Source organism: Ceratosolen solmsi, unplaced genomic scaffold (assembly GCF_000503995.2).
Source record: "Ceratosolen solmsi marchali unplaced genomic scaffold, CerSol_1.0 scaffold33, whole genome shotgun sequence".
Taxonomy (NCBI): Eukaryota; Metazoa; Arthropoda; class Insecta; order Hymenoptera; family Agaonidae; genus Ceratosolen; species Ceratosolen solmsi.
Genome location: NW_011948438.1, coordinates 100188 through 114414, shown reverse-complemented (window position 1 = coordinate 114414; position 14227 = coordinate 100188). Strand labels below are relative to the sequence as shown.

At 26.4% G+C, this 14227-nt stretch overlaps 3 protein-coding genes across 3 annotated transcripts; all 3 read right to left on the bottom strand.

Annotated features, from left to right (window-relative positions):
- Positions 1-6091: 6091 nt before the first annotated feature.
- Positions 6092-7293, bottom strand: LOC105365382 (uncharacterized). Its single transcript, XM_011503524.1, has 3 exons — positions 7090-7293; positions 6300-6499; positions 6092-6165 (listed from the first exon to the last, which is right to left on the bottom strand). Exons 1-3 carry the CDS (start codon positions 7164-7166, stop codon positions 6092-6094), a joined length of 351 nt encoding a protein of 116 aa, XP_011501826.1. The 5' UTR covers positions 7167-7293.
- A 375-nt stretch (positions 7294-7668) lies between these two features.
- On the bottom strand, positions 7669-9199 carry LOC105365307 (uncharacterized). Its single transcript, XM_011503434.1, has 3 exons — positions 9041-9199; positions 8778-8952; positions 7669-8020 (listed from the first exon to the last, which is right to left on the bottom strand). The coding sequence occupies exons 2-3, from the start codon at positions 8947-8949 to the stop codon at positions 7716-7718; spliced, it is 477 nt and encodes a 158-aa protein (XP_011501736.1). The 5' UTR covers positions 8950-8952; positions 9041-9199; the 3' UTR covers positions 7669-7715.
- Positions 9200-9560: 361 nt separating this feature from the next.
- LOC105365381 (uncharacterized) lies at positions 9561-12629 on the bottom strand. Its single transcript, XM_011503523.1, has 6 exons — positions 12437-12629; positions 11900-12021; positions 11731-11797; positions 11520-11643; positions 10450-10645; positions 9561-9790 (listed from the first exon to the last, which is right to left on the bottom strand). Exons 1-6 carry the CDS (start codon positions 12589-12591, stop codon positions 9561-9563), a joined length of 894 nt encoding a protein of 297 aa, XP_011501825.1. The 5' UTR covers positions 12592-12629.
- Between the last annotated feature and the right edge of the window lie 1598 nt (positions 12630-14227).

Here is a 14227-nt window from a genome sequence, read left to right as displayed (position 1 = left end):
GAACCAACGCATGTATGTGTGTACATATGCATATGCATGTATTACGCGAGCACACGCGCACCCACACGCACACGCATCCACTAAACATAACGTCGTTGCATTGAATACTGAGTAGATTATACTTAAGTGGCTCGATTACTAATGTAGATAGATTTATTTGATTTTGTTCCGGCAATTTGACTGGCGAAATTCTACTTTTTTAATGAAAATAATGTTTATATTAAATTTAGCATGCAATTTAGGAAAGGTCGACGTAATGATGATCGACGAGAAAATTTTTAAAGGACAACTTATGATTTGTGAATGATTTTTTAAACTTTTATATGTAAGAATTATGGGTGTAGTATCGTACATTTCATAATGCGTTCATTGTCACGTATATTTAATGCAAATAATTAAATTGCCCGCACAATATCGAATTGTCAATATTCACAACGATTACTCGAATTATCAATAGTAGAAGAAATAGTGATCATTGTAGAAATATTTAAAAAATAAAATAAAATAAATAGAAATAAAATGAGAGAGAGAGAGAGAGAGAGAGAGAGAGAGAGAGAGCGAGAGAATAGAATAGAAAAATGAAATAAACGGTAGACTCTCGATAAATAAAGAGAAAAAGAATGATAGCTAAGGATAAATGAAGTTACACGCGCATTAAAAATGCTTTTCAGGTTGTAATTAAAAGAAATATGCGTCCGTGACGCAGGAATAGTCATAGTGTTGTATCATATACCTGAATATTTTTTATACAAGCGTAAGGCGAAGTGGAAAGTCGAGTGGTAAAGTCCAAGTGGCAATGCGATTATTCGAAAATGAACAAACGCGTGTCGGATTATCATAATGAATCATATACCGAAATCTATATAGAAATATAGAAATGAATGACGCCGAGATTTGTCTCCTCCTTTTATTTATCCCTTTTCGACAATTCCGGATTCACTCTCATACGAATGTTATATTTTAATTGTTGACAATTACAATAAATCTATGACATTTATTTTTTACGTGGGTTAGTAAAGCTCGATTGTAACCCTTTAATAAAATATTATCCCTCGCTTTTCTCCACGATTCTGAAATATTTAAAGGCTAGAAAATAAGTTACGACGCACTTGGTCAAACTAGGGACACTGCTTTACTCTGCTTTATCGTAAACGTGTTAATAATAAAAGTATTAAAACTCTGTTAGAGAAACTCCAAATTAATGATGAACTATAATAATGCTGTTTATTTATATTTATTATTTTGTAGAAAAGATTCGATTGAGATACAAAGGCATTATCTGCCATTCGTGTATTTCAATCGCTCATGGATTTTCTATTGATCGATAACATTATATAATAAACGACATTTTTGCACGGGTTTTCTTAGTAACGAAAGCCAATCTTTCAATTATCCATTAAACATATTTATTTACTATTCAATAATGTGCAAGTTTTGATTTGTAAGAAAGTTTCTCTATATGGAGAGTCGATCCCGAACCTGATTGCATTGCGAGTTCCTAGCGCATTTCCTTGTCTATTAAGTTTACATTGGGCTGTGCAATTTTGTCGCGCGAGCTACTGAAACTAAAACAGGTGTAAGAGACGACGATTGTCTATAAATGAAAATAAGAAATAACACGAGTGACGTAACTCTCACGTGTAAATACTCCGTGCCTTACATGAAAATAAATCTCTCAACTTCCGAGACATTTCCTAAGTTGTGACATTTGCACTTATTGAGAATAATCAGTATATTGATGCTATTAGCCGTAACATTTAATCGACGTGTTTATATATATATATATATATATATATATATATACACACATATATATGTGTGTGTGTGTGTGTGTGTGCGTGTATGTTTTTTTTTTGTTCATCAGAATTAATAACGAATTGTTTGAATTATAATATGTTTGGATTCTAGAATAATTCGTTTACTAATGCAATATTTCTACCTTCAATTATATATTTCATAATATGTTAAAAAAATTATGTCCTAGAAGTAGTGGACTTAGTGAAACCCAAATTTTTTAAATTTTCAAACAATCTGCAATCATATTCTGTGTCATTACATGATAAATTTGAATTCAAATTTTTCATTCAATTTAGTGTAAATGTATTTAGGTGAAAGTTGTTTTTTCTTTACACATATATTGAAGATCCAAATATTGATGAAGGGTTTTCAACATTTTAAGGCATCAAATAATTTTCATTTTATAAAACAAGTAACGAACATATAATACATAACTTCTATGAAACTAAACTATTTTGTTGTTGACAAGTGTAAAAAAATAAAAACAAAAAACAAACAATTTTTAATAAAGTGCAGAAATGACAATTTACAATAATATCATTTGATAACATTTCTTCGGAGCATTATTAAATTTTTAAGAATGCGAGTATGTGTGTGTATATAATATATATATATATATATATATATATATATATATATAAAACATTTGCAATTAATTATGAAATTTCAGTATACAAAGTAAAGCAAACATATTTGTAAGCTTGTATTTTTAAAATGCTCAGTTTGTCCGTTACTTGTAATGATTCATTTTCATATTTTAATTTCGGTGGTAATTATACTTCTGCGAAATCATTTTAAAATTGTACGAATAATATACGATAATAATAAAAGAGAATGAATGAAGTCTTATTTTAAAGAAAATATTTGGAAATTTCTCTGTGAAACTGGTGATAATTTAGACAATCTTACATGTTAATACAGATTTTAAAGTTCGAGGATCGAATTTTGATCTGTTTTTGTATTGTTCATTATTTTAATAATTATACAAAATATAATTAGTTTTTAAAAGCAGCAAAATACTTTGAATTCTTATTATATATATATATATATATATATATATATAATATTTAATAAGTTTAATAATAATTTAATATCAGTATAATTTGCCATTTATTATACCTCGAATAAAGTTTTCTCTGAAAATTCTTCAGAATCTATAATCGAGCGAGTTTCATTTGATTGTTCTCGGGTATCGTAATGTTACGAAAAACTTGTGAGACGACGTACGAATTATATTTATTTTTTTTTTTTTTTTTTTTTTTTTTTTTTTTTTTTTCATTTGATTTTCAGAGAAATCTTTTTGCCAAAGTAGTCAAGCATTTATTTTTCATGGTTACAAGCTGTGTATTAAAATTCGCTCTTAAAAATAAAACAATTAAGATGTAATGTACATTTAAGTAAAATAATTAAAATACCCTTGTATAAGCATTAGGGACAACTAATAATCAGTGGAAACTGAAATGCGAACCAAGTGTTAATGTATTGTAAGATTTTGATTTGCAGATCAAGTTATTTACACATTACGTATAGAAAAGAAAGCAAACAAAGAAACAGATTAATTTAAAATCTATTAGATCTATATTGCAATTAGATTAGAGGATTTTATAGTTAACTTATAATTACTAATTACTGCACCAACGAGTTTCGTCCTCGTTGTGTTATTTTCTTTTCTATTGTAATATATACGTATATAAGCTATGTAAATGTCTATCGACCGACCAGTATGTATAAAGCAGAAGTGAAAATAAATAAATAAATAAATAAATAAATAAATAAATAAATAATAATAATAATAGATTTAAGGGAAAGAATGATATAGTATAAGTATAGGGTCGAAAACTCTGTACGTTGTGGTAGACTTAATTTTTTATTATATACGTGCTCTTATCGATGTGCCACATACGAGAGTCTTGTCGACATAGCAAATGTGAACCCTTAGTATGCGAATACACTTGTACAAATGTGTAGAGGACTTTTTTCAATAAACGAGATGAAAGGAAAAGAGAAGAAACGACAATTGCTCTATTGTCATTGTCGTACGTGCGGATTGTCCATCGTATACTATTGATAACTTGTTTGTTAACCGTTTCCGAATGATATTCAAAATTGTACTTTTCGTGCGCATAATGAAGACAACAATGTTATTTCGTTATATTTTTGTTAGGAAGTGAAGTCATTCCTCAATATTTATAAGATAGCCGTGTATCGTTGTATTATAAATTGTATTCACGTATATATCTTGAACATTAATTTCTTTCTTCGTCTCATTTCTTCAATTTTTTAGATTGATTTGCAACGATTGATATTTAAATCTCTTGGTAAATAATAAATAGCACTTTGGATTTGGTGAGCGTAAAGTATTTTATATATATTTGACAATGAAATTTATACCTTACAGACGAAACTTTTTTATGTATTTGATTTTTAATTACGCTTGATAATCCTTTTATCAATAAGTATTAATTATTGTATTTATGTATTATTATCCGAAATTTATAAAGGTAATATGGAAATAATAAAATATCCAAGTGGTTATAATTTGAAAACTTACGTATGTTTAAATATTGATCGTATATACATATTATACACATATAATGTATAAAACTAAATTTGAAATACTGAAATAGTTAAGATGTAAAGATTTCAAAGATTTATATTAAATTTAATTATTCATAAACTACTATTGCAATATAATTATTAATCTTAGTTATGGATAAGTTAAAATTATTATCGTTTAACAGTATCTTAATAATTAATGCAACGTTAGTTTTGCAACATTATAAATCGTTAGTTAAACGCGAATAATAATATTACAAGATATAATGGCTTATTGTAAGCAAAGCTTTCATTTTTATAGAATGTAAAGTTAAAAAAAAAAGTAAATAAAGATTATTATTATACGATGACTGTAACGTTATGAAGAAGAAATCGAAGGCTGGTAATCGGAACCTATCGAGAGGCAATTTAATCCAAACAATTATAAAATAAATTTAGAGACTATCGAAATATATTTCGTTTAATAAATGTTTATTCCTCACCACTACCACCACCACCACCGCCACCACCACCACCACCACCACCCACTCCCCACCGTATGTTTTCTTGTATTTTAACAAGCTACAAGCTTTTTATTATAGATATTAATTATATATCATGTTACAATTAGTGTCCTCGAATCTCTTAGAATTTATTAATTTACTATGTTTGCTATGTAACTTACTATGTAATTATGTTTGTAAGCTGCATGACATTATTGTTCACGGAACAATGGCTAAAATTTACTTATTATATTTATGTTATATTATAATAACTTTGAAGAAATTTGAAGCATTTGATATTGTATTACGTAATTTACATAATGTACATATTAAACAAGTATGCAGAAAATATTTTCAAAGCATTACTTTATATGTAATTAATGTAATATTGCAAAGCAGGGAATAAAGATTCCAATTTAGGGATTCGTGCATAAGCCAATGAGATTGTACGTGATATTTTGCATAAATCATGCGCCACGGATACATTTCTTTTGCAGTTGAATTTGTAATTTGCATGCCTGACACCTATGCACATTAACGAGTCAATAAATACTTTTCTATTACACGCTGGCTAAGCGCACGCGATTTACCTTTTATAATATTTATATCGCATGAGCTACAATGTCTGACTGTTGCATTCGAAAATGCTTGTGACTCACTTATTATATGGTTATATCATACGCAAAAGACAATACCTGCAAATGCGAACGAGTCATTGACATTGATAATACATTCATTAGAGTAATGTACACGATTCACTATGTATTCCGTTTTATTCCTCTTGCTTGGGCACGCGATAACTCATTCATAATATTCTAACGATACCTCGTCGCTCAATACTCTCCGACATTCGTCATTTTTCTCATTTCTTATTAACCATTTCCTTATCTTGGACTTTCATTATCCGATAGAGTACAATAACACTAATAGTTTTAATAGCAATAACATTCTAAATAAATGTAATTAATTCGTTGATTTTTATTAAAAAAAAAAAATAAAATAAAAAATGAATGATTAACGTGTATTATTCAATAAAATTATACAGTTCATTATCATTAAATTAGATAAGAGTAAAATTGAGAATATTACATGAAATATGTATTTGTAGATTTGTAAATAGATAAAATATAATTTTTTTATAAATAAAATGATATACAAAAAAAAAAAAAAAATAAATAAATAAAAGTTCAACGCTTTTAAAAACTACAATATATAAGTAATTTTTATCGCTGAATATTTATCTCTTTTTCAATAACTTATATTTTTATTATATTAACAGGTCCGTAAACAATATCTTGTTGGATATGTAATTTATGTTTCGTTTCCAATTCTGCAAGAAAAAGAATAAGAACGTTTGCATATTATAATAGTAAATACCTATCTCTATTGTTTTTTTTTTTTTTTTTTTTTTTTTTTTTTTTTTTTTTGACTAGATCATAGAATTTTAATAAAAATACGACATACCACAACAATAAATAAAATATTTAATTAATTCTTCGATAGAAGCATCTCCTGGTGTTAAAATATCATCAAGTTCCAATTCCACTAGTTCATCATCGTGAGTTAAATAATTCGCTGCTACTATCCACATCTCTTTTAAAAATTCATAAAATTCTTCAAAAGTTATTATTAAATTTTCATGTTGAGATTCAGATTCACTGCTTCTGAAAACATTTTTATTATAAATGCAGAATATTAGCAATTTTAACAGCATGTTATTTTATAAATCTTGTTGCATAAATTCTCTTAAAATCAATATATTTTATATATTTTTATTTATTTATTTATTTATTTTTTTCTATTTATTTATTTTTTTTTTTATTAAAAAAATCATCGCTGCTTAAAATTATTTTATTGTGATAAATAATGTACAAATAATGATAGGTTGTAAATACATTCGAATTTTCATTGGGAAAGTTTGAGCGGGTAGACCACCCAAAATGAGAGTTAGATTTGATGAATTTCCCTAGAGTAAAATTTCTACTCTATTTGGATCTTTGGCATGAATAATTAGAATTAAGCTTTGATACTTGCTCGTAAATTTTCATATCCTAACGATTCCATATTCAAATCTTATGTAAATGTAAACGATTCTCCAATACTTGTTTATCTCGTTTTTATTACAATTCATCAAATATTATATTCTAATGTAATTATTGGATGTTGGCTTTGTTATTAGAGTTTGTAATTCCGCATATTCGTATGCGTTTGCATTCCGTATATTTGTAAATAAATAAAGAAAAAAAAACTTAACAGTGGCAATGATGACATCGATTCTGAGCACCGTAACTTAGGCAAAAAACTATCCTCGGATTCTGAGATCAAATACATTCCGGAGACTGCCAACTGTCGTTTCGATTGATTCTCGAGCAACGACGACTCGACCTGTGAGACATCATGAACATTTTCATCAGCCTCTCTTGTCAATATCGATATTTGCAAATCCGACGGTTCCGTAGAGGATCTATTCAGAATTGCATAATTAATTATTAGAAATAATTGTTAGAAATTATCGAAGAACAAATTGATTGCACAAAGTTAAAAGTTAAAATCATAAAATAATTAAAGTATTGATTAACTTTCTACGTCGATGCAAATAATATTATTTCAATTGCATTATATATAATTAATTAATTAATGCATTTTATCATCCTTTCCGAACCGACTGATATTTATGTTTTACGTGACCAACTATCAATGAGAAATCCAAAGATATTGATAACAATTCGATTGAAGAAAACGGAAGGGTAACATTACGCAGATACTCAAAGGGAAATAGCACAAGACTATTATGACATTATAATGACTAAATCTTATGTTAAACATTATTACAATCCTTCCAAAGTGAATAAATTTAATGCATTTGCAGAGTTTTTAATACTACAATGGGATCACTACTAACTGCACTGCTTCTGATAATTTTGCCTGCTGATTCAGCTCATTTTCATCTACTATCAATTCCGAGGTTGGTACTTGTAATGGCAACGGAGGTGGCATGAGTAACATATCCGTATCTGTGACTTCGCATTCCACGTTTCGTTCTGCAGTTAAATTTAATCCCGACTTGGAAGAGGTTTGCCGTGGTGTGCTCGGTCTAGAGGACGATTTACCACGTGCGAAGTCAGATAATCTAAGGCTTTTATTGGCACTTGTATTTCTACGCGCTGACTCCTGATACATTTCTTCTGAAAATCAGCAAACATCGCTTATATAACGAGATAATTGATAATTATATTATAATAATATCATGATGATAATTTTTACGTCGTAATGTCTTTATTAATCGTTCGTTTCCAAGCAGAATTTATATTATTATTATGACCGAAATAATGATAATGTTTCTCATTTCATTACTTTATACTTAAAGAGAAATATAATAAATTCACTTAAAAGCATTATAGCATATATTATAGGATATAATCATTTATAAATAACAAATTGTATTATTGTTTACATTCTCATTAAAAATATGATATACAAATTTAAATAATAAATTATATTAAAGTGTAGGTATTCTTATAGTATTTTTATAATTATTAAATATTAAATAAATTTATTTTTATCGGACCAACATTCGTTAATCCCTTCGGTTCAATTATCTACATTATTGTTAGCGATTTAATTTTTATGAAGATTCGAACGATTGCGCTTGCACGCGAATTACATTAAACGAATTGATAATTCGTAGGCAATTAAATAATTGAAGAGAAAAATTATTAGAAAAAAACAGGCAAACGAATACATATTTACCGTTTATTACTAAATATATTTTATAATGTAATTTGTAAAACAACGGATTAATATTAATATATATATATATATATATATATATATATATATATATATATTAGGTTATATTAGCACAAAAACGAATATCAATTTGTAATCGTTGCGCACGATAATTTATTAATTTCATTAATAAAAATAAAGGGAAAAACTTACCACATGCATTACAACAGTTCTCAATCATATCAGTAAATAAGTCTTGTAATATTTTGGCCCAAGGACAATGCTTCTTATTCAATGTTGCTCTAATTTTTAATCCTGTTGATGGCCATCTCAATAAATCATTGGCTAAAATTTTATTATTAACATTTGGTTGCGTGGATATCATTGACTAAAATAAAAAAAAAATTTTTTTTTAATCTATAATAATAATTAATTATGCGAGACGGATATTTGTAATTAAACGATTAAAAATTTACCCTCGTGTACAATAAGTGGGTTTTAGGCTCTTTGATATAAATTTGTTTTGTACGATCAAACACATACTTATTCTTAAGTCTTTTTCGTTGTAAAGAATTTGAATGGCTTGATGTTTCAAGTTCTTGCAATTGAAAATTATCTTTTTCATTTTTTGTTACAACTCTGAAGAAATTATTCATTTTAAATAATTATTAATGATCGAATGAAATTTTGAAGAAATAATATTCAGTTTAGAAATAAGCTAACAGTGAAAAAATCAGTGAAAGTAAAATTTATAAAGGGATATCATTAATATAGAATGTGCGATAAAAAAAACAAAACAAATAAATTATAAAGGTAAATTACGAATCACAAGTTAGTGGTATTAATATATATATATATATATGAATTAAATATTAAATTACTTTAATAAATTAATTATTAAAATAATTAATCAACTTGAAGGAATTATCTATTTGTAATTTCTCCCATTCGTATCTTTTCTTTAGTATCCTTAAACATTCTTTCTTTTTGGGGTTATTACCTTGGTGCTGCCTGTCGTAAACCGCTTTTGTCTTTCGACTGGGGAGTTTTTAATCTCTTGGCAATTTTTTGCAATCTACCGAAGCTTGCATCACTGGTACTCAATCCCGTGAAACTTTCGTCGCTGATCTGCGGTGGTGCAATAATTTCGTCGACATTCTGTTCGGCTAGTAATTGGTCGGCTGTTCCTGTCGGTATTGAGAATCTCACGGAAATTCTTGCCTGTTCTAGTTGCGTGTTTAAATATAACCAATTTATCATTATTATTGATATTATTAATAATGGCAGTATTATGAATATTAATATTATTGTTAGTATTACTAATATTATTGCCATCGCTCGAAGTTTAATTCACTTTAGGTGCAAAATTTGTTATAAAAATTATTAAATAGATAGATTGATTATAAGATCATGAAATATTTATGAATTCTATTGTTATATCAATTCTGGAAGTAGTATTAAAATTAATATTCTGCAATAAATTTAGATATCTAACAATCTAATGATAGTACGTTTAAGGAAACCGATAATATTGTTTGGTAATCAAGATATTAAATATCTATTATGATATTTTAATTTATTGTTTTAATTAATGCTTTAAATTAGACGTTTTTGAAATTACTGTAATAATCATACAATTATAATTAGAACAAAGCCAGTAAAAATAATTGAAGCAATTAAAACCTATTGATTATTCATTTAAATATTTATATTGACCATTAGTTTCATTGCAATCTGCAAAAATTTTAAGAATTTTTAATATAATTGTAACGTGTCGAACAATTAGTATAAAAATAAAAATTAACGGTTTACCAATGTACTTTCCATAAAAAAAAAAAAAAAAAAAAAAAAAAAAAAAAAAAAAAAAAATTATCCCTCCTGTTACCTTCTGCCCCGGGTTCTATGGCATTGGATAAGGAATGTGCAGCTTCTTCATTCATTGGTACGCAGCCACTAATTCCAGGATCAGCATCCATTATAAATGACATGTCATGAGCCTTAAAAATTGATCTACGAGCTGTAAGTGGTGTGATGGGACTTCTCGCTAATTCCGATGGATTCGATGTCGAGGATAATGTTTTCTATAAAAACATATGCTTACGACGACATAAATATATTTATAACTTATTAAAAAAAAATCATTCAATGAATTAAAAGAACAAATTGGAATTTTTATTATGCAAAGCCTATAATTTTATTTTATGACATTATCTCATGGCACATGGCTCATTACATTGTTCAAGCTTTGGAAAAAATATTAAATTATTTGAGTTTTTTTTTATACCATTGTATATTAATAATAATTATATTTGAATTGATAAATTCAAATAATAAATTAATATGATTAAATGATGTTATGAATTTTATATACATGCACGAATATGTACGAAATTGTTTGAATATTTTCATAGGATTTTATGCATTTTTACGAATTGTTTACCCTATTTTTTTTCGTTGGTGTTCCGTCGTGAGTTTTATCATATTTTCTTTTTGGAGTAACCGGAGTCCTTAATACAGATACATCTTGCAATGAAACATCTAGCATTTTTTCTTCCTCTATCGTTGATAAACAATTTCAAATAAAATTTATGAAACAATGAAACGAATATTAATGAAATAACTAATAAAGAATTTGTATAATCATTTAAAAATAGCTATTACCAGTTGTGAAATTAAGTTCGTTTAAAACTTCCTCAACATTATTAGAAGTAGCGTCCTCGAAGGAAGGCAGAGTCGAAGGAAATCTATCATATCGACATTACAATTATTTTAAACACAGACTATCTAATATAAATTATAATATACAAATATTAACAAAAACATTACCCTCTAATATCTTCCTCAACATTTTCATTAATGGAAAATTCAAGACCTAATTCCACTAACTAAATTAAATAATTTAAATTTAAATTCGTTACAATTCTTATTAAGAACTAATTAAAAGCGATTTCTTACCATAGGTAATTCTTCTTGAATGAGGTGTTTATCTACTTCATTTTCTGGAAACAAACACGTTAAATCTACTGTCTCCATTTCAACGTCTTTCACTGCTCCTATAGTTTTGCCAACTGGTTTTTTGCTGTAAATATTATTTATTTATATTAACTAAATAATAAAGCTTTTAAAATATATCTATTTATAGAATTTAGAGATTTTTATATTAAACCTTGAAATTTCTTTTTTGGACATTGTTGAATTTGTCAATATACTTGTATATAGTTGTTGACATGCTTCTATATTCAAATTAAAACGTTAATTTATAAAATATAAATATATATATATATATATATATATATATATATATATATATAGAATATAGAAATTGATCCAATCACCTTCTACGTTTATGACTTGTTGACGAAATATTTTTAAAAGCCCGAAAGTGAGTTGTGATGACAAATAAAGACTAAAACGGTTAGAAATTTCATTTCCTGTTATACCGTCAAAAATATCGCAGCTGTAATTTATATAAATTATATTAATATAATAAACATAATGTTCACATTGATCGTACGTACAATATTTGCTTCATAATACATTATAATAGATAATTAATTGTTGATAATATTACATTTGCAATAACGTGTTGACATACAAGAAATAGCTTACTAATAATTCTAAATTTTATTATAAACTAGTTTTTCTACATTACACACACACACACACACACACACACAAAATTGCATACTATTTTAGAATTTAAAAATTGATTATTATTTATTAGAGATTATTAGAGCGCAATTCAACGCTTCATATAATAATAATCGTATGTTTGAGATCTTTCATTAGAACAATAATTGAAATTTTTTATGAAACAAAAGATTGTTTTGTAGTTTTATAGGATGAAAAATAAACATATATAATTTGTATACCAAGCAGCCTCAACATCTAGTCTCTCGAGGTCTGCTTTTGATAGCTTATGGATACCAATGCCGACGAATTCTTTAATCGTAGCTGCGAGCCAACATGCCGGAATACGTCCTTTTTTATTTTTTCGTATCCTTAAAAGATCCACTGAATAAAACATCTGAAATTTACGTTAATAATAATATAATATAATATCGCACTTAGAATTACATGGAATTTTTAACAATACCCCGTGCCTTTATTATCAACAATTTACTAAGAAAAAAAAACTGAGTAAAATATTATTAAGATTAAATTTTAAAAAATATTATCAAGATTAATATATATGATTAGTTATATGATTATAATAATATATAAGCAAATTAAACAATATTTGAAACATAAAATAGTATTTACAACATTATGATCAAATTACTTGAATAAATGTATAAATAATTAAGAATATTGTAGATGTTTATTCCTTTGGTTATATTACATTGGTGTTGTTCGCTTTTAAAAGTAACAGTAACTGATAATTACTGATAATAAATTTTTCTAGATTAATCCTATCCTAGCTTATTTTTTTTTATCAGTGATGTAGTTTTAACGTAATAAAATATTATTTTATAGATACATTCGACTAGAAAGATTCTATTAGATAATTCATTATCATAATATTTATGTTAATAGTAGTATATTAATAATAATAATAATAATCATCATAATAACGATAATAACTAAAATAAAAATAAAGTAATTATAATTTATAACAGAAGTAGCATTGTCAGGCTTTCTTTGAATAATTAAGTTTACGTATTTTTCTTTTACAATCACATTTTTCTATTCAAATTTTATTTTTATTATTGTATAATACATATCTTGAATGCATCGATTAATTTTTTCAGCTTTTATATTTAATATCTAAGTATTTGTAATAAACTTTATGAAGTTTTGAATCACATTAACATTAAAGAACACCGATGCCTTATAAAACTTTAATATTCATTTTCTAGTCCACGTATATTCCATCTATATATAATCAATTTTGTGCATACATATTAAAAAATTTACACAACAAAGCACAACTAAGTCATATTAATAATAATTAATATTTCGTCATTTAACTTCTCAAATGCACTATAAAACTTTTGATGTTTGTGTCTATTTTTGATTTTTGATTTTTTCTTTCATAGTAAATTCTGGGACTAGTGACTGTCCTCCGTTACTTTGAAAACGATAAATTATAAGAAAAATTCGACAATTATTTTTTTTTATCCCTTATAAAGAAAACAATTTCATTTTCTGAAAGTATTACATTATATTTTTAAAGATAATGTAAAATTTTGCATTTTCGAAAGTAAAATGAGGTTAAAATGAAATTACGAGCATTTGGATTTGTATATTATTTTATCTGAATTTACCACGGATAAAGAGAGAGAGAGAGAGAAAAAAAAACGTTTAGTTTAATGAATTTAGACTTTCAAGACAACTTAACCCGTTTAAATTACTTTTTTTTTTTTTTTCAACACTTACTTTAATTATTAAAATCGAAGTATAAAATTTTGTACTTTTCACAGATATTGTCACTTATTAACAGCTTTTATTTAAGATTATTTACAATGGCTTCGCAAGAATTCGCAGCTCATGCAATTTCAAGGAATTGCTTGAATAGCCGCGACGTCTGCCGAAGTTAAGGAAACACCAAAACAAACTAAAAAGTCAAGCTAAATGAGAGTAGACCTTCGGCTCAACATTATTTACCAATTCAAAAACATATGGCTATGGACTATTGTGATGAAGAAATTAATTTTATTTAT